At 42.5% G+C, this 21,736-nt stretch overlaps 1 protein-coding gene across 8 annotated transcripts in view; it reads left to right on the forward strand.

Moving 5' to 3' along the window:
- SCUBE1 (signal peptide, CUB domain and EGF like domain containing 1) overlaps positions 1 to 21,736 on the forward strand; it is a 304,521-nt gene that overhangs the window by 238,206 nt on the left and 44,579 nt on the right. For all 8 annotated transcript variants that reach the window (XM_038386054.2, XM_043515687.1, XM_043515695.1 and 5 more), the window contains one exon: positions 17,257 to 17,373. In XM_038386054.2, the coding sequence (XP_038241982.1) occupies positions 17,257 to 17,373 (117 nt within the window). The remainder of the gene's footprint in view (positions 1 to 17,256; positions 17,374 to 21,736) is intronic.

A 21,736-nucleotide genomic window follows, 5' to 3' on the forward strand; every position in this document is an offset into this window, starting at 1 on the left:
AGACAAGCAGAGAACAGGAAAGCTCAAGTGCAAGGATAATGTACTGAAAAGGCCACAATCAGTTTAAGCATTAATACAGCCTCCTCCCTGCCACCCCCGTCTCCAATTTTTATGACTTCTTTTCTACAGAAACTGCTTCTTTCTTTTTCTCTCTGTCTCTTGTTTCCTTTTTTCCCCCTTCCCTCTGTTTCAGTTACTATCCCAGTAGGTCAAACCCTTCCAGTAGCTTCTCATCGCTTGAAATCTTTTGTGTTGCTTCTAATGTATTGTGTCCAATGGTCACACACAAAAATACCTTTGCAAACTAACTGGCTCAAGCTGGTCCTTATTTTGGTACCATATATAATGCTGTATTTCAAAAGCACAAGTCCAAGACAATCTGACCATAAAGCTGTAAAACAATTAATGTGATCCTTAGGCATGTGATTGGGAGTTGCAGGGCATGTGAGTAAAGCTCCACTGACTGATGGTTCACAGTCAGTCTGATGCAGTCTGTTTGAAGGTATTGTTTTAACTCTGGCCTAGTTATGTGAGCTATATTAGCCCTTCTCTGATTTTCCAATACAATTCTGGACTGATAGTGTAGTTCTTCTCTGAAGACCTCAATCCTGCAAGGTGCTCAGCTCACCTCAGTTCCTATTGACTTCAAATGTGTGGATAGCTATAATAAGCGGCATTGTTAGAGGCAGCAATGCGGTATTATTAATTATTATTATTTATTATTTGATTCCAGTAGTGCCCATAGGCATCCGTCAAGATCAAGGCCCCATCATGCTAGGCACTGTACAAACATAGAGAAAACCATGATCCCTCTCCTTGAGGGGCTTTACAAGCTAATGATAGGCTAGCATAGAACATACAATAAGAGGGAAAGGAAGGATGAGAGCAACTGAGATCAGATCGCACATAAGGCTAACTGGGCAGAGCTGGATACTTTTTTTTAAAATGGAATCATCATTCAAAAAATCCCAATCAGACCAACCATCCTACTCACAGGCCCCCTTTACACCTTTGACCCTGGCCTCACTTATTAACTTTATATTATTTTATCTAGTTATTGATCTGTTTTGTTTCCCCTTCTATATGAACCATTCTCAGCAGCCTTTTGACCTGATTGTTAATTCCTTCCTTTAAAAAAATAAAGTTTCTCAAGAAGTCCCTCAGATGATGGGCCCTCTCTCTCTCCATAAACTCCTCTCCCCTGTATGGCCCCAGGATCTGAGGGGTCTCCTGTTATCTCTGCTGCTCTCTGAGAGAACACAGGTGCCAGAGAGCAGAACGTTCTTTGATCAGTTATGAAGTATGGTCTGGACCTGTGAAGGTGTCACCAGAGCCTCCCCATTACATCACTCTCTACCCAGTTACTCTCCAATTCCACAGGATGGCTGATCGAATTGCTGATATCATCAGGGCTGCTGGAGATGTAAAGGCACCACCCCCTCATGCTGCTGGGAGGCAGGGTGAGTTACACAACCCAATTCCTGGCCATGCAGGAGTATGGGGAGCTCAGCTAGTTCCCTCTCCTCACCCTCTGCTATTGCTGGCAGCTGTCACTGCTTTTTTTAAATCTCTCCTTTAATCTCTCTCTGGAAGACGCTGGGGGCTTTGTAAAGGGTCCTCTGAGAAATTCCATTGAGGGCTGTTACCCACATGGTTCTCCTAGGAGGGGACATTGCTGGGGTTATGTGCTCAGGTGTAGAGATGGAAGGTAGCTATGCCTTCCTGTCTGTTAAAAATATTAGACCAAATGAACTTCCTTTCAGCGAATCAGTTTACTAGATAATCTGCTGCTCTCATCCTTTGATTGCAGGGTTTCTTAAATGGTTATTTTTTAAAGTAACAAATTAACCTATCATAAAAACAGATTCTTCATAATGCTACAGGGGAAAGAATAAAAACCTTTTTTCTGCCAAACAGCATTATCAGTAATAATAATAGTAATATCATATTTCATTTAAACACTGCAAGTCAAATCCTGCAGTCTTTACTCAGGCAAAACTCTGATTGATATCCTCAAATGATGCAGATCTCGGCTAAGCCACCAACGTTTTCCTGGTTGAAACTGCCAAAATGTCATGGTTGCCATCGAAAATATAAATTCTTCCTCAGTACCCAGGACTCACTTGAAAGTTCTCCCAGACTCCCAAAGTTTTCGATGACTCAGAAATGAGCTGGTCGTTTGGTGGATGATGTGTAAAGCAGAACAGAATGCTGCTTGCCGACCTATAGCAATATTGGCTGTGCAGTGCTGACAGGAAGAAAAATGTGTGTGGGTCAGTAAACTCATTACGTATGTTTAGGAAGACACATAGGGAGCAGATATTTACCGCACTAAGATGGTATTTTACAGCCCTTTTTCTGTCTGTAACTGAGCAGTAAGTGCTGAGGGAAGCCTGTGGCTGATGGTGAGCTTGTGGGCTCACTGTGGGAGAAAGAAGTGAAGTGGGCAATTTTGGAAAGAAGCTGAAGAAAAGAAGGGGACATGAACTTGCTGTTATGTGAGATCACACAAGAGTCACTTGGAACAGAGTCTAAGGAAAGACTTGTATTTATTCTGGAGAGAGAGCAAATGATTTGGACCTACATTTTTATCACCAAGTTCCAGGATTCTTAACCCTTTGCTTTCAAATCCCAAGCATATCTCCCAGGAAGGTACAGCCACTGCTCTTTTGATAAGGATTCATAACAAAGATAAAGAAAACCAGCAGTTGCCATTTGACGTCAAGGACTATCACCAATAGAAGTTTCTTGAATTTCCCATTGCTGTTCTCTTTGCTGGTGCTTCTAGGTACCCATTAGGAAACTATTGCTCTGATGTTGATGATTTTGATAAGGAGAAGACAGGTCCAATTGGATCATACTATCAAAGAGAGATCTGTCTAATATGGCTCCTGTGACCAATGAAAGAGCCAGACTATGAGTACCGTCTTTGGCATTTAACTGCAGTTGGGATTTGATTTAGAAGAGGCAGAAAAACCATCCGTGGGAACTGTTTCTTTGGAATACCAACTTTTCTAGGTGCAGAAACAACCTCAGATCCAACAAAATAATATGCAGTAAATGTCAGAGGACACCTGATGGTTTCTGAGTGGACAGGACACACAGTGCACACTATTAAGTTAAATTTTCATCATATTGACCCTAACCAAACTTGGTTACCTAAACCCTCCACTTCAACAAAGATTATACGAAAGCACAACTTCAAAAATTAACTGATTCAGAAAAGTAAAACACTGGCTCCAAGTCAGGAAAGCATTTAAGCATCTGCTCAAGTCCTTTGATGGATAGGGAAGCTTTTTTGAATCAGATTCTAAATCATTAAGTGAAATTCTACAGCATATGTTATGCTAAAGGTCAGACTAAATGATCATAAAGGTCTCTCTGGTCTTAAAATCTAAACAATCTATGAAATACCAAAATCCAGGTGTCAGCCCACTCTATTAGGAGTTGCTTGACATCTCTCAGCCCTGGGCACACATAGAATTGATGACTGGACCTATGCAGGCCAATAATTTACAATTTTTCTTTCAGAAGAATCTGAACTGCTCAGTTCATTCTCATGGGACAAAATGGACATCTCAAGTTAGAATTGTACATAGTCAACAATGATATTGGTCACTGAAATGTCCTTACACCCATATCAGAGCATTGGCTGATCAGCGTATTAGAGTGTTAACAGTGTACTTGGTTCTGTACAAGCACAGAAGAAGATACAGCCTCACCCCCAAAAGTTTGGGGTCACTACCACAGTAACTGAACAAAGCCTGAAAGAGAGATGATCCGCTGATGAGCCTTCAACCTCAAGAACAAACACATTCCATTACTTACGTTATCAGGAGTGCAGAGGAAGAAACATGGAAATCCTAATAGTAAAACTCTTCAAAGATGTCCTGAGAAATGATGTAGCCACTGGATCAAGACACACCTATGTCTGGTGATAGACTTTGACCTATCCTTGCTAAATTATTCCATTTTAGGATCAAGACAGAGGTCTCTCTCCATCCAGCTTCTCATCTCAACTCATCATCCACTGTTTGGTGTTCTTAGGGAGGACAGGAGTGAAGTTTTAAGTGAGACCTGAGGGATTAAGGAAAATGAACATAAAATTATAGGAGACAAGGCAGAACAAGACATTTAGTAAGTGTAGTGTGTCTTGGTGCTACCATTCACTAAATGGAGGACACCATGGCATAATGCACCTTCTCACGGCCTGCTTTCATTGGGAGTTTGTGCTATGTAGCTTGAGAGTCCTTGGATGGAAAAGGGAACATTAACAAAGAAAATGTAGAAAGCAATAAAAAGACAGCCAATTAGCTTAGAATCAATCTTATGTTGTTGGGTTTTTTCCGTGAGATTCCCTAGTTTTGATGAATTACAAAAACCAGAAGGAACCACAAGATAAAGACTATCTCTACACTCCTCAGGAGATTTCCACTGCATTTTTCATACTATTATTCCTTACAGACACAGCAGGGATCCAAATAAAGGCACCGATCCTGCTACTGGATCTATATGAGCAGACTCATGTGACTGTTCAGAGTCCCGTTGATTCCACAGGGTTCTGCATGGACGCAAAGGTGTAACTGCATGGATCCAAGTGTAGGAGCTGTGAAGCTATCACTAAAGCACACTCACAATTGCATCCCCTGTTAATAGAATGGGCTGTACAACAGAATGGGAGTTGCTCTGCTTCATCAGAACAACGGGAACTAAGAAGTTGGCCTCACCAGCTAAGGATGGTGAGTTTTGTCAATAAATTGGTGCATAGCAACACATTTGAATAATGGATAATCCAGCAGATCTAAAACTTATTTGAGTTGATGGTAACCAAGTATTCTCCATAACCCAGCTTTAACTGCTACTGAATGCCTATTCTTGAAGTTGAAAAATAGCAATTTTATCCTGTTTTGCTATCTGTCACTGAAACTGCAAAGGAAACTTCCCCTTCTTCACATCAGTCTCAATTTTTGGCATTTATATAATTAGTCACAGGTTTCCGATGATTTATTGTGTCTCCTTGCAGTAGAGCTTGAAGGTTTGTTCTGCAATTTATATGTATTTATTTGTTTTACCACTGGTTTTGAATTCTTACCGAGTTAATCATTTGTAATAAAAGGCACATTTCCCCTTGCAAGCGGAATCAATTTCCTTCAAAAGTCTTTCATTCTTTGATTAGTGCCTTGCATTTGGTCTTCACTAATCACTTAGCTAACTGAAAGCAATAAAATCCTTAAATAAATAAATACTCTGAGTTGAAGTTAGTCATAATGGACAGAGTTGCCCGCTCCGGTTTTTGAAGTGCAAGATGTGACTAAGCTACTTATACATTTAAGTTCAAATAAAAGGTATAGTAATTAATGCCAGATATTTTTCTTCTGCAGATCATTAGTACATTATTAACAGCTAAGTCTCGGCAACAAGTGAGTGGACTTGTTTGCAAGTCAGTCATGCAATAGAAAGCTCACAGGAGTGTTGTGTTTGAATTACATTTAAAGGTTTGGTTTTTCGGGAGGAGGATGCCAGCCTTCACCAGTTCTTACCCACTCAACAGGAAAGTAATAAAATAAGAGGTTTTATATCTACCAATAGTCTGTATTATCTCTTCTTCCTTCACTCCATCCTTCGTTGGTTTTGTTATTGTAGACTCTGAAACATAATGAGCAGTTAGTTATAACAATAAGCTGTTTCTTTTGGTCTGTGCTGGTCTTCTATATTAAAGAATGGCCTTGTCAAACCAAAAGGTAATCTTGTTGGTTTGTAGGGAATGTCTACATGCCGATAAAAAACCTGTGACACCAAGTCTCAGAGCCTGGGTCAACTGACTTGGGCTCATGGGGCTATAAAGCTCCAGTTGTAGATGTTCAGGTTTGGGCTAGGGCCTAGGCTCTGAGATCCTCCCCTCTCATGGGGTCTCAGAGACTAGGCTCTAGCCTGAGCCCAACCATCTACATTGCAATTCTATAGACAGGAAGCCCAAGTCAACTGACCTCTGCCAGTCGCAGCCATGCTAGGTCTCTTATTGCATTGTCCCTCTTAAGTGACCTATCGGAGGATACTCTGATGAGTTGTGGACAGAGATAGGTCAAGTTGAGTCAGAAAGTGTGTGGTATCATAAGGATCCCAGTCATATGTCTGCTGTGAGGTCATATGTTTCCTGACACTGAATCCAAGCCATCCTTTAGTGGGGAGTCTGACCTAAAGTAAGGCTTCCATTTGCTCCAGCAGCCCCTCTGACTGGGATTTGTAGGCTGGCTAATGTCCTTTTTGCAGCCATTTCAGGTAGTCTCTGATTGATTGTGAAATGGACAACATAGTGGGTGTAGCATCAGCTACCAGATGGCAACTGGGAGGTGGAGAAGGAAAACAAAGTAACTGTTTTAAATACACGCATATCTAGAAAGGGGCAGGGTTTAGTTTAAAAGCATTGACAGATTATTTTCAAGGAGTTCAGTGTTTGTGAGTCAGGGCAAGACTGTGCAGTGGATGAGGAAAGGGAAGGTGTCTTTTTCTCAAAGGATCCACTGGATTAGGTGATGAGTAATGTGATCAGAACACAGACAGCTGTGATTGGCTTTGGCTTTGGCTTTGGCTGATCCGAATACACTGTGTGTTCTGTAGCACATAGTTAATTGTATGGTACTTTCTGGGTATGTCTATATTGCAGCTGGGAAGGTGCTTCCCAGTGATGGAAGGCAGATACATGCTAGCTCTGTTTGAGCTAGTGCACTAAAAATAATAGTGTAGCCACAGTAGCAATCAGTGGCACAGCCTAGCTTCCCCAAATACAAACCCACCCGGACCCCATGACTAAGTACTTGGCAAGACTAGCCCATGTTGCCACTGCCCATGGTACTGTGGCTATGCTACTATATTTAGCACACAAGCTTGATGAAAGCTAGTGTGAGTATGTCTACTCAAATTGGGAATCACACCCCAGCTCCAAGTGTAGGCGGAGCCTGAATTAGGGCTGTGTGAATAGTTCAGGGGAAAAATCAAACCAGGTGTCTGAGAGAGCTAAAATAAATATAGACTGCATGGATTTGCATTTGGAGGACAGGATCCAGCTGCGTAGCCAGGTAGAGGGAACAGGGGGCGTTTTTACTCACCCAGCAGTGCTCTGGCGTCAGGCCCTCACTCGCTCCGGGTGTCTTTGGCGGCACTGAAGGTCCCGCCGCCGAGGTGCTGCCGAAGACCTGGAGCAAGTGAAGATCCCGCCGCTGAGGTGCTGTCCAAGACCCGGAGTGCTGCGGGTGAGTAAAAGCGCTGCAGCAGGTGGCACCTTTTTTTGGATCGCTCCCCCTGTTCCCTCAACAGGAGAAAATTTAAAAGAAGCCAAGACATTGACAAGGGGCCACTTGTGCTCAGGGGGGAGTGGCCGCTGCCCCCTCCCCCCCAGCTACGCCACTGACAGGATCATCATGATGTCATATTGTGACATAGTACTGAGATATGACTCTGTTACATTGAGATGTGTTCTAATATGATGATAGTTACATTATGATGTCAGTGTCATCACTTCAGGTTTGGGATTCAAACTCTGCTAATCCATCAGTCAGAACCCAGAGAATTTTTCATTTCATATGTTCCCCACAGCTTCTTAGACAGCAGCCACACAATCCATGCAGAACTTTACCACAAAGATGAAGATCGAGTGTAAGCTCTTTGGGGCAGGAACAGTTTCTTTGTACAGCACCTAGCACCCTCAAGACCTGATTGTGATTGGGGCCTCCAGATGCTACTATAATACTTTTACCCCCTTTTTTAACCCAGAGCAGATAGCTGGTATTCAGGGTTTTGTGGGTTGTTTCCATTAAGAGGAGAAATTGATAATGGAGTCAGGTATTTCTTTGGTGCAATCTTGTTTATTTACAATTAATATACATAAAGCCTTGTTTCCCTGAACACAGTAGACATCAAACAACAGGAAACAGTTTCTTAGCTCACAATTCCAAGCCTCTTTCCAGCCAGCACTCTACCAAAAAGCTCTCTCTCTTAGCTTTTTCTCAGAGTCATGCTACAAAGGCATCTCTGGCTGTCTCTGGGGTTTCCTTGATGCCTTCCTCTGTGTTTTTGTCATGTTTCTTTTCTCTCAGCTCCATTAAAGAATACCCAGACCTCCTCATTTGCATTCAGATTCCAGGGAAAACCCCTCAGACCACATGGCTCAACTCCTGCTCCAGCCTTGCACGTTGCTTGAGTTTTGGGCAGTGGCTCCTCTTGTTTCAGCTATCTATTCCATAAAGCAACTTAATTGCTTTTTAAATTAATCCTGAATGAGGGGCAGCTGTAACACCCACTAGCTTCAGTGAGGTTTCACCCAACCTCCAGCATACAGTATTATAAAATAAAATAATAGGAAAGAAAATAAAAGAAATAAATCCATATTTTTTTAGATTTTCTTTTAAATGTATGAGTAGATTGGGCACTAAATTGGTTCCGTTCTACAACCACATCCCCAGCTACACTCAGCAAAATCACACATATGTCTCTGTCCAAATGAGTTTTGCATAGGTAAATGCAGTTAAGAAGCAGTTACAGGTGTTTCCACATCAATTTGCATGTGCACAAAATCATCTGAAAATCCAGTGTTGTTTCTCAACCTTATCTTTGAATGTTTAGATTTTTATCAATTTGTCTCTCAATCCCAATGCTATTTTAAATGTCCTGTTTTGCATTTAACAGAATATGTTCTGATTAATTGATTGCAGAACACTGAATTCAGGGACTGGTAGTGCAATACAGAAAGGAGTCTTTCATTTCTAAGAACCTGGTATGAATCCAGCTTAGTGCTGGGCTGGCCAAAAATCATTACTCTCTGATGGGTTCTCAGTGCCCTGTGCTCTCAGTCCACAAGTGAGCAAGTGTCCACATCACAAAAACCACGAGCACAATTAGTGCTACTGTAATTGGAAACCCACAGCCTTAGCAGAAAGGCCAAGGACTGGATGACCATGGAAAATGAGGTACTCTCTCACACCTAGAAGTGGTTCCTTCAGGTTAGCACAGAGGCTCAGCTGTATGAGGCAGCTCCAGGAAACTACTTCTGCCCAGGCAGTAACTCTTCTTCTGGCAATAAATGGAAGGCTTTTTTGTGGCAATAAATGAAGGACTTCACTTTCCAGTACTGTCAACCTGGTCCCTATTTACAGGCACTAAATTCAGGAAAATAAAGATCGTTTAAAAAATCCTTTGATTCATGTAAGCATTACAAAAATCAAGGATAATTACAAAAACAATTTAAAAAACCCCAAAGTCTGAGTTGAAATAAAAGGGCCAGAGAAATAATTATAAAACATACCTGTTATTGGCAATAATCAGATTTCCACACAAACTTGTGAAATCCTGCTCCTGTATAAACCCACTGTACAACCACTTAGGAATTGAATCCCTTATGGGCAAAAGGAAAGGAATGCAAAGCTGTTACAAGGTTTGGATACTTGCCTCAAGGGCTGAAGTGTGGAATGCTAGAGATCATGGACTACACTTAGCCTGAGGTTAGACCAGCCATGGTGCAGGCACCTGGTGATGGACATTTTCACTGGAGGCGGGGAGGCTTGCAGCACTGCAAGACTACACACTGCCCCCCTCTTCACTATGGGACCCACAGCCAGCTAACAGAGCTCCAGAAAATGTGTGGCTTCAGCCAGAGCTTGCATGGCCAGGGAGTACATTTAAACAGCACATTCACTGAATCACCTCCACCAATGTGGCTTCGTTGGTATATGCCCTGTAGCAAGGGCAGTGGTGGGGAACCAGCCCTGTGTCAGCAGGGGTGAATTTATTCCCATAGTCCTGATTAGTTTCAAAGAATCAGCTCATAGATTCCAAGACCAGAATGGACCATTGTGATCATCCAGTTTGACCTCCTGTATAACACAGGCCACAGAATTTCCCAAAAATAATTCCTAGGGCAGATCTTTTAGAAAAACATCCAATCTTCATTTTAAAATTGTCAGTGATGGAGAATCCACCACAATCCTTGTAAGTTGTTCCAATGGTTAATTACTCTGACTGAAAAATTTACACCTTATTTCCCATCTGAATTTGTCTAGCTTCAACTTCCAGCCATTGGATGATGATATACTTTTCTCTGCTGGATTGAAGAGCCCATTATTAAATATTTGTATCTCATGTAGATACTTATAGACTGCAATCAAGTCACCCCTTAACCTTCCCTTTGTTAAGCTACGTAACATGAGCTCTTTGAGCTATAAGGCAGGTTTTCTAATCCTTTGATCATTCTTATGGCTCTTCTCCCAACTCTCTCCAATCTATGAAGCTGTCTCTTATAATTCCCTAAAAATAGGCACTCAGGCATACCACAGTGATCATGAGTGTGGTATAAATGCCTGACGGTGAGTATTTTGCTGGTCTAAAATAAAAGTGTATTAGTAAATCTGCCTATGACATAATCAAAATGCCCCTCTAGGGCAAAAGCCGGAACAATATTTTAAAAAATAAAATACAAAGCATTTATGGAATGGAGCTTTCATGTTTAGAAAATCAGGTCGGAAGCAACAAATATAAAGGTAGATGATACTAAATAAAGGAACAGAATTTCACTTTCACCACCAAGTTTGCTGAGCTACGCTCAGTGCCTACAGAAATTGTGTGCAATCCACTCGAAGTTCAGCAGGACATTACTTCACATGGGGAAATTCAATGTTCATGAAGATAAGAGACTATTAGCACTGGTTAGAGATGCACAAAGTACTATCAAATGCTGATGCACCTTAGTCTCAACCTGCATCCCCACTGCTATTTTAGTCTTGGGCTCCCAATATAAACTGTGACAAATCATGCAGTGCTTTTTGTACAGAAGAGAGCAAGATAAGATGCCCAAATTCATTGTATATTGTAAACCAAGCAGGATTTAATGTCCCAGGCTCAAGGTGAAAGTCAGGTGGGATACACTAAACCATCTCCTTGCTAATATAAAAGAGGAGATTAATACAGATGTGTGAGAATAAAGTAAAAGTATCCTTGGGTCGTCTCTACCCTCAGACAAACCATTAGCAAGCAATCAGTGGCAAGCCTTCTGGAGATGACTGGAAAGGCCCTATCACCCTGGATAGCATGTCCCAACAATCCAATAAAAGGAAGGCACTAAAAGAACCAAGAAGCTCAAGCGTCAGATTCCCCCAAATGGCTGACTAAATTGTATCTGTGAAGGTTTCAGAGTAGCAGCCATGTTAGTCTGTATCCGCAAAAAGAAGAGGAGGACTTGTGGCATCTTAGAGACTAACAAATTTATTTGAGTACAAGCTTTTGTGAGCTACAGCTCACTTCATCAGATGCATTCAGTGGAAAATAAAGTGGGGAGATTTATATACACAGAGAACATGAAACAATGGGGATAACCATACAAACTGTAATGAGAGTGATCAGGTAAGGTGAGCTATTACCAGCTGAGAGCGGGGGGGAGGGGAGGAGGAAACCTTTTGTAGTGATAATCAAGGTGGGCCTTTTCCAGCAGTTGACAAGAACGTCTGAGGAACAGCAGGGCAATAAACATGGGGAACAGCGGGGCAATAAACATGGGGAACTAGTTTTACTTTGTGTAATGACCCATCCACTCCAAGTCTTTATTCAAGCCTAAATTAATTGTATCCAGTTTGCAAATTAATTCCAATTCAGCAGTCTCTCGTTGGAGTCTGTTTTTGAAGGTTTTTTGTTGAAGAATTGCCACTTTTAGGTCTGTAATCAAGTGACCAAGGAGATTGAAGTGTTTTCCGATTGGTTTTTGAATGTTATAATTCTTGATGTCTGATTTGTGTCCATTTATTCTTTTACATAGAGACTGTCAAGTTTGGCCAATGTACATAGCAGAGGGGCATTGCTGGCACATGATGGCATATATCACATTGGTAGATGTGCAGGTGAACGAGCCTCTGATAGTGTTATGTGATTAGACCCTATGATGGTGTCCCCTGAATAGAAATGTGGACACTGTTGGCAACGGGCTTTGTTGCAAGGATAGGTTCCTGGGTTAGTGGTTCTGTTGTGTGGTGTGTGGTTGCTGGTGAGTATTTGCTTCAGGTTGGGGGGCTGTCTGTAAACAAGGACTGGCCTGTCTCCCAAGATCTGTGAGAGTGATGGGTCGTCCTTCAGGATAGGTTGTAGATCCTTGATGATGCGTTGGAGAGGTTTTAGTTGGGGGCTGAAGGTGATGGCTAGTGGCGTTCTGTTGTTTTCTTTGTTGGGCCTGTCCTGTAGCAGGTAACTTGTGGATACTCTTCTGGCTCTGTCAATCTTTTTCTTCACTTCAGCAGGTGGGTATTGTAGTTGTAAGAATGCTTGATAGAGATCTTGTAGGTGTTTGTCTCTGTCTGAGGCGTTGGAGCAAATGCAGTTATGTCGTAGAGCTTGGCTGTAGACAATGGATCAGGTGGTGTGGTCTGGATGAAAGCTGGAGGCATGTAGATAGGCATAGCGGTCAGTAGGTTTCTGGTATAGGGTGGAGTTTATGTGACCATCGCTTATTAGCACCATAGTGTCCAGGAAGTGGATCTCTTGTGTGGACTGGTCCAGGCTGAGGTTGAGGGTGGGATGGAAATTGTTGAAATCAGGGTGGAGTTCCTCAAGGGCTTCTTTTCCATGGGTCCAGATGATGAAGATCTCATCAATGTAGCACAAGTAGAGTAGGGGCATTAGGGGACGAGAGCTGAGGAAGCGTTGTTCTAAGTCAGCCATAAAAATGTTGGCATACTGTGGGGCCATGCGGGTCCCCATAGCAGTGCCGCTGATTTGAAGGTATACATTGTCCCCAAATGTGAAATAGTTATGGATGAGGACAAAGACACAAAGGTCAGCCACCAGGTTTGCCGTGACATTATCGGGGATACTGTTGCTGATGGCTTGTAGTCCATCTTTGTGTGGAATGTTGGTGTAGAGGGCTTCTACATCCATAGTGGCTAGGATGGTGTTTTCAGGAAGATCACCGATGGATTGTAGTTTCCTCAGGAAGTCAGTGGTGTCTCGAAGATAGCTGGGTGTGCTGGTAGCATAGGGCCTACCTGAGGAGGGAGTCTACATAGCCAGACAATCCTGCTGTCAGGGTGCCAATGCCTGAGATGATGGGGCATCCAGGATTTCCAGGTTTATGGATCTTGGGTAGCAGATAGAATACCCCTGGTCGGGGTTTCAGGGGTGTTTCTGTGCAGATTTGTTCTTGTGTTTTTTCAGGGAGTTTCTTGAGCAAATGCTGTAGTTTCTTTTGGTAACCCTCAGTGGGATCAGAGGGTAATGGCTTGTAGAAAGTGGTGTTGGAGAGCTGCCTAGCAGCCTCTTGTTCATATTCCGACCTATTCATGATGATGACAGCACCTCCTTTGTCAGCCTTTTTGATTATGATGTCAGTGTTATTTCTGAGGCTGTGGATGGCATTGTGCCCTGCATGGCTGAGGTTATGGGGCAAGAGATGGCATTGTGTTCTGCACGGCTGAGGTTATGGGGCAAGTGATGCTGCTTAAGCAAATTCCTATTGTGCTCACCAGTCATATAACTGCATGTTGTTGTGGTGCCCTCATGCAAGCAGCTTCCCACTTGGCTTGCACACATGTGAAAGTGCAATTTAGAAAGCCAGTTTTGAAATGCTGGCCCTGCTGGTTTTCCCATCTCTAGCACACACGCCCTGTGTTGCAATGTTTTAGCAAGCGATGCAACCATAAATAATGAGTCCAGATTTAAATAAAATTCAGCATGTATCTCAACAAAAGTGCCCCACAGTGATGCTGCTGCTAGTGTGGTCCTCAGCTTTTTATAGCTAGATAAAGCTTAAATGATTTTTAGAGGATAAATTTACTTTCTCCCTTGCTCACAGTATTGACCACTTCTCTGACATCTCCACTATCTGCCCCTCCCCTAGAGTTGGTTGAGAGGGGAGGGCAGGGACCATGTAATCTCTCCCTCCGGTGGGGGAGAGAAAGTTGCTCCCATACTGCCTGGCCTGTTTGTTCAGTTTCCCCTGCTCTGGTACAAAAATTTTCATTGGTCAAAATGTTGAGCACTGATTGTCCCATGTCCATTAGAGCTCAACTGCCTACAGCATACTAACCTGTGTCGGTATTTTGCCAAGGCTTGAGCTCTGTTGATGAAACTAAATGAAACTGGGCCCTCTTCCCAGAGGCAGCTCAATTCAATGACTGTTGCTGGCAACTAATATATCTCTTATGTAGCACTAGATCTCAAAGCATTTTACAAAGGAGACAGTATAATTATCCCCATTTTACAGATGGGGAACTGAGAAACAGAGAAATGGTGTGACTTGCCCACAGTCACCCAACAGGCCCATGGCATAACAGGAAATAGAACCCAGGTCACCCAAGTCCCAGTCCAGTACTTGATCCACTAGACGTCACTGCCGTCATTAAGGGGTATCGTTCAATCACTGTTGAGATGTGCATGTTTCATTCCTATTGGAGTTAAAGCAGGTTAAGCACACCCTTGTAGAGAAAAAGTGGACATGGATTTGCCCAACAATGCTAAGGTATCAAAGGGTTTCTGGGAGTCAGCAGTCATATCCCCGCAGAGCACTGGTATCAAAGTTTAAGAGATGCTGAAAAAAGATTCTACTATCCTAACTTTAACATGCAGACAGCTTCCTTTAGTGCAGAGTAAGTGGTGAATATTTTCCGTTTTCTATGGCCAGTGTTGAATTCCACAGGCGACTGGTGATTCTGTAGTCAAGGGGTTGCAGAAAACTCAGAGCCTTGGGCATAGCCTAGCATGGGGACATCCAACCATGTCAAGCAATGAGGAGACAGTACCAAAGGGGTTATTCTTAAAATAGGGACAAGTCTGCATAGAGGGTTTCCAACCCCAATCAGCTATAGAAAGAGGAAAGGCAGGATTTATTAGAAGTATAGCAGGAGGCAGGGTGCTGGATTTAAATGGGTAAATTGCCTTTTTAAAATATATTTGTGTTATAATAAAAATGTTAACATCTCTATTAGCCTATAGTAGATATGATATTTCATTCAATAGAAATCATTTACCCATTCTAAGAGAGCAATTTTGTTGTAAGCAAACTGTTGCTTTCGGAGTCAAGAAGTGGTATAAATCCCTGTTAGTGTCAAAGAGTTTAGGGCTTAACCCTGCAGTTATTTATGTTAATGGCAAAAGTGGTGCAGGATTGGGCTATTATCAAGGAATATGAAGGGTTTTTGTTTGGTTTGGTTTTGTCTTTAAAAAGAGATCTCCAAAGTAAGTCAGAGGCCAACTATGAATGGTCCTTGTGAATTTCCAGTGGTACCATACCCTGGATACTGTCATACATGAATGAAACTAAAATGCATTATTTGGCTTCTTCTGAATTTTAATTCTTTTAAACTTCAGCTGTAGTGGTAGCTTCCAAATGTACTTATAAATGTATTATTTATTTAGGGAAAACAGTTTGCCATTTTTAAAATACATTCAAATCATTAAATATTCCCAAAGCTACAAATATAACCCCAAGAAAACGATTTTAGGAAGCAAACACATTTAAGGAAAAAAACAAAAAGAAAACTCGTAACAAAAAATGAAGGATGCATGAGAAAAAGGAAAACCTGAAATCACCATTTTTGGTTTGATTGTATGGGGAGAGTAGGAGGACTTGTGACACCCTAGAGACTAACAAATTTATTTGAGCATAAGCTTTTGTGAGCTACAGCTCACTTAGCTTATGCTCAAATAAATTTGTTTGTCTCTAAGGTGCCACAAGTCCTCCTTTTCTTTTTGCGGCTACAGACTAACATGGCTGCTACTCTGAAACCTATGGGGAGAGTGTCACACACACACACACACACACAAATGAGGATTTCAGGTCTTCTTACGTCTCAAGTGTATTTCACTTTATATTATGTATTTACCTGTATGGATACTTTTTATTTTGTTCAGTTAATTTTTCTGTGCATTATCTTTGCATCTATATGTTCAACACATTGAAAGAGTTATATAAATATCACATGAAATATAAATGTTCATAGCATTGGAAACTTGGTCATAAACAGTCATGAAAACCCTGACCCTGTAAATACTTACATAAATGCTTAATTTCAATGGGCATATTTGCATGCCTTGTGTATAAGCCCTTGAATAAGTGTTAGCAAGAGCAGGCCTAGAACTGTCCATTACACATCAAAATATATAAATATTTGTAGTGCATAGGCATTGGGTTGTATCCTCATAAACAGTTTTTGAGCTCACTAATATTCTTGGGTGTTTACTGGTTCCTAAATAGACACAACATACAAGGCCTAGTGACATATATGTACATTGCTGCTCTGACTGGTTTCTAAAACACAGAACACAGCGAGGACTACCAGCAGGCTCATAAACTATTTAAAAGGACACCACCCAATTCCTATACATTTCAATACAATGGAGGAATGCTATTTTTCTTTCATTTAAATTAAAACCTTCAAACAAGCACATTTTATTAAACTGACCTTTTAACTTAAAAAACATTCCTCTAAACCGGATTTTAGGGAAAAAATCAGGACTCCAGGTGATAGATATGCTTCTGAAATTCACTCTTGAAAAATCGCTGCCATCCTGCATATGTTGCTGTTTAAAATGTCTATAACATAATATCTTTTCTGTGGTACTTTCTATTCAGTTTCAGAGTAGCAGCCATGTTAGTCTGTATTCACAAAAAGAAAAGGAGTACTTGTGGCACCTTAGAGACTAAGAAATTTATTAGAGCATAAGCTTTCGTGAGCTACAGCTCACTTCATCGGATGCATCACGAAAGCTTATGCTCTAATAAATTTCTTAGTCTCTAAGGTGCCACAAGTACTCCTTTTCTTTTTTCTATTCAGTGTATCTTTATTTCGCTCAATTCAGCATTGTTTAAAAAAAATCATGCCTACTGCTCCTTATTGATTGTTGTGTGCCCTGTGATGGAGCAGAAATGTCATGCAATGCTGTTAATTACTCTCATAAAATGAAAAACAGAAGAGACTATCTGAATATGCATCTCATGTTTGTGAGGTTTGATATGCTATCAGAGGTTAAATGGTGTCACTTAGTGGGAAGAATGTATATTGCAGACGTACTGTTTTATTCTACAAAGTTCTTTCCTTCCTTCCTCCGTGTACCTTGAATCCTCTTTTCCTAAAACTGTAGGACAACTAAGCTGATAATTGATTAAGATCTTACTTTGTAATGTCTCAGGCAGTTTATTAATTATGTTGATGCTGTGACTGAGAGAATAACTGGAATATCTGGAATAACTGCATTCTGACTTTTTAAAAATATTTGCTCTGAATTCAGATATAGATGAGTGCTCATTTGAAAGGACTTGTGACCAGACCTGCATCAACTACCCAGGAAGTTTCGAATGTCTCTGTCACAAAGGCTACACCCTGTACGGCATGACACACTGTGGAGGTTTGGAGACTGATTTTAACATATTTATTTTTGTTTTGTGTAATCATCTACTGAGCCAAGGATATTTGCCTTGCAAAGACTGTGGACATCAGATTAAAGCTAAATAAACCTAGCCAGGTAACACCAAAAATATGGAGCCTCAAATCTGCCTAGATATTCCTGGGAGAAGAGTGTAACTGGAAAAATGACCATTCATCATTTCTGTTGGCGTAGCATCCAAAGGCCTCAATTTAGACTATCATCCTCCATCGTTATCCATGCAAGCTGACTGCTGCATCTCCATGGAGCCTCATTAACATTAATGAGCCTCCACATGGACACAACAGTCCTCCCTCCTGGATCACAGTGCAGGACTGTGACACCATTGTGTGCCGCATGTTGCAAGCACACAGGAAAACATTGTCCCCTCCCTGAAGAACTTGCAGCCTAAAGCCCTGACCCTGCAACCATTTGCACCCATGGCTAACTTTCACATGAAAGAGACAAGGTGGGTGAGGTGATATCTTTTATTGGACCAGCTTCTGTTGGTGAAAGAGACAAGCTTTTGAGTTTACACAGAGCTCTTCTTCAAGTCTTCTCTGTGTAGCTTGAAAGCTTGTCTCTTTAACAACAGAAATTGGTCCAGTAAAAAATATTACCTCACCCACCTTGTCTTCTTTGGGCCTAGTTTGGCGGGGTGTGGAGGGATATTGCCCCCACACACAGAGGCGAGGTGTGTGTGAGGGGGTGTCACATGGGGTCATGTGCCATTTCCCCTGCCCCATTTCTGTGAGCGCCAAGCTGCCCTTCAGGCCTTGTTCTGCTCGGCCTGCCTGGGATGGGGGCTCTATCATTCCCACGCTGCACCTCTCCCCCCGCCCCAGCATGTTTTGGCTCGCGGGGAGAGGGATGGGCCAGCTTTTCCCCTGCGCTATGGGCCACTGCCTCAGCAGCTGGACGCTGCCTCCTGAGTCCTAGTGCCTGCCTGCTTCCTGTACATGTGAGTATCTGCCAGTGGCGGGGCATATAGGAGGTAGGGAAGGGGCTGGAGGAAAGGGGTAGAGACAGTGGGATAGAGAAGGGGATGGGATGGGGCCCGGGACAGTGGGGACAGGAAGGGGGATGGGATGGGAAAGAAAAGGGGATATGGGAATGGGCAGGGAGAAGCAGGAGCCCGGCATGTGGCATCCCCTCGGCAGCAGCAACATCCCCAGCCCCAGCAGGGAGGTAGCTGCAGCAGCACCAGAGCAGTGACTCTGCAGCTGGGGCTCCTCTGTTAAGCCGGCCTGTTCCCCTCAGCACCAGCTGCCCAGTTACCACTGCAGGTGGGGGGAGAGCGCCAGTGAGCCAAGGGAACTGCCTTCAGCATACACATGTGTGTGCGTGCGTGTGCATGCGCACTTTGTCCCCTTCCCCCCGCAATATTGCAGTCAAACTACACCTATGCATTGTCTCTCTAATATCCTGGGACCAGCATGGCTATAACAACACTGCAGATAGCTTCCACAATGGGAAAGTTGCTGTAAGCAATTATGTTCACTCCTGCAGTATCCTCTATCACAGAGCTTCTTCTGGCAGGGGTCCTCATCCTAGCCAGACCCTGAAGACCATTTGCCTTTGTGGATGACACAGCCCTCCGGCTGAGAAGCATCTAGTTCAGTGTAACAAAAAAGTCTAAGTAACATCCAAAGTCCCTGCAGATCAGCCCATCTTCTCCATTCTATTCCCACTCCCCTTTCTGGGATTACTGTGGAGCCTTCTCCCCTGCTCCAGTATTGAGCACTGGCTCCCTCCGAATGAGTCTTCCTGAGCTTCTGGTCTCCTGCAGACCCTAGCTCTAGACCCTTCCCAGGAGCCTTTCTCATCCCTGTGAACTCTCTCTGCCTTTTATAAGGCCCAAGTGTCACCTGACCTATCTTATTCCTGCCCGTGTTTTCTGAAAAGCAACTAATTAATTGCAGCATAGATGTAATAAATATGGCTCACTGGCCTTTAACTCTTTTTAACCCGTGATGGGAATCATGCATGTATTTTCAGGATCAGGACCTCCGATGAGAAACAACATACAAAGGTATAGGAGAGGGATGGTATTCTTACCTACATCATTACATATAATAGTTCTGTTGTTTTTAAATAAATAAAAACATCCCATTTATAGCAGTCTACCTTCAATGTATTCTTAATTAGTTGGTTAATTTAAATCTGGCCCTTTGCCCCTCGCTATTAATGCATAGCACTTACAAAATGTTGTCCACATTCAAAATATTGTCCAAAGCATTTTACGTACATTATCTAATTAATCCTCCTCTTCCAGTTAGAAAAGTTAGTAGAATCCCCATTTTATAAATGGGGAAACTGAGGCATATAGCTTCTGTGACTTGCTAAAGGTTTCTTGAGTCAGGACTAGAAATCAGGTGTACTCATTCCCAGTCCCATGCTTAGTGAAACACACCTATCTCTTACATCTAATTCATAACTGCTGGTAATTTGGATCAGGGTATGGAATTTCATAGGAGTGGGTGTGTGAGGTTCTGTGGCCTGCGCTGTGCAGGAGGTCAGACTAGATGATCAGAATGGTCCCTTCTGACCTTAGTATCTATGAATCTATGAATTTCTAGTGGTGTTTGGCAGATTATCTGACAACGTGTTCTGACAGCATCATAGCCATGTGGTCATTTTTCCTCACATAGCATGTGGTGGCTGCTGTGGAGGAAGTAGCCCAGGGAATTGTACATGTCATGTTTCTAAAAGATCAGCTACCATAGCTGATACTATTAGGGTCCCTGGGCTGGAGCCCAGAGTAGAGGGTGGGCCTGCCCCCCCTTACCTCCGATTAATCACTGAGACTGGGAGACTGTGCAAAGAAGGATAACTTCTCCTCACCTCCCTCGCTGGCTTATGATGAAAATGGCTCAGTAAACTGTGACCCTTGTCTCTAGAGAGAGAAGGGTTACGTGGAGGGTCACAGTGAGCCTCTGAGGCTAGCAAAATCTGCCAGGAAATGCGGGACCCACAGCAGCAAGGACAGAGCTTTGTCACACCGCATTATGGGCCATAGCATGCCCTCCATCTGCATGCACAACCCTTATTGCTCTCACTGGAGCTCTGCTAGAAACATATGTTACAGTAAACGCCATCTGTATTAAAAGTTTTGTATATTTTTCATAGCCCCTAGTCTGACACTGCCTGACTGTGCAAACCCTCCTCACAATATGTAGTTACTCATGCAAGTAGGCCTATAGAAGTCAACAAAAGCTACAAGTATCCAGCACCTTTGAAACCAGGTGTCTTTTTTGGAGCTGGCCAGAAAATAAAAATCCCTTCCCACAAAAAAAAATAATGTTTTTGAAAAATGTTCATCCCCAATTGGGTCAAAATTCCAAAATATTAAATTTTTCATTGGAAGCGTTTTGAGAGAAATTCCACTTCAGAAGAACCAAAACAGAATTTTTCAACTTCCCAGCTACTCTCCTGAAAGGATCTTGTCAATTTCCTTTGTGAAATTTCCTTTGTGAAACTGACGTGAACCTTCCTGTTCCAGTCTGGAGATGCAGGGAGCTGGGGTGCCCAGACTCCCCATCCACCCTTTCCCCCAGTTCCAGGGCCAGAAAGGCAGAGAGCCACTGCCACTCAGGTGAGTCAGATCACTCCCGAGCTCTCTGCCCCTCCAGTTCCTGAAGCTGGGAAGAAACAGAGAGTCAGGGTGTGCAGCCTCCACAGCTCTCAAGGAAAGCTTTTCTCAGCTTTACTGGCAAAAAGTGAAAATGACAAGAACCTTCCAGACAGGCAGGGAGCCAGGGAGCTGGCATTTCACTTTTCAGTATTGCCAACCCCAAACATTCAAAAATCTTGAGTCAGGCCCTACAAAATCATGCAATTATTAATTTAGAAAAATCTCCTGATTTTTCATTGAGACAGGGTTGTTTGTTTGTTTTTTCTAAGCCTCTATGGTGTAGTTGCTTCAGATTTCTCAACTTTTCTTTACAACCATGGAGGTTAGAAACTTTAGTTTAAAAAAAAAATGAAAGCTAAGATTTTCATACCGTCTCTTGATTCCAACATCTGGGGCTTGAAGAAAAACACCAGATAGCACAAGACTTGCAATAAAATCATGAGAGTTGGCAACACAGCACTGAATATACTGTTAACTACCTTATGACTGCAGAATAATGGGTTTATACTGGCCAAAACCAAACTTACTTTTCTGTCTAGGAACAACCATACATTATGATCCGTGAATTAATTTCAGAGCTGGGTCTATTTTCAAGTTCATACAGGCAATGGCTGCAACAGCACTGAATACTTTTACTGTGTATTATTCCAGGATATAAATGAAATCTTACATAAACGCTGATTGAGTAAATTAAACAAGTAATGCTTAATT

This window comes from Dermochelys coriacea, chromosome 1, assembly GCF_009764565.3.
Source record: "Dermochelys coriacea isolate rDerCor1 chromosome 1, rDerCor1.pri.v4, whole genome shotgun sequence".
NCBI lineage: Eukaryota > Metazoa > Chordata > Testudines > Dermochelyidae > Dermochelys > Dermochelys coriacea.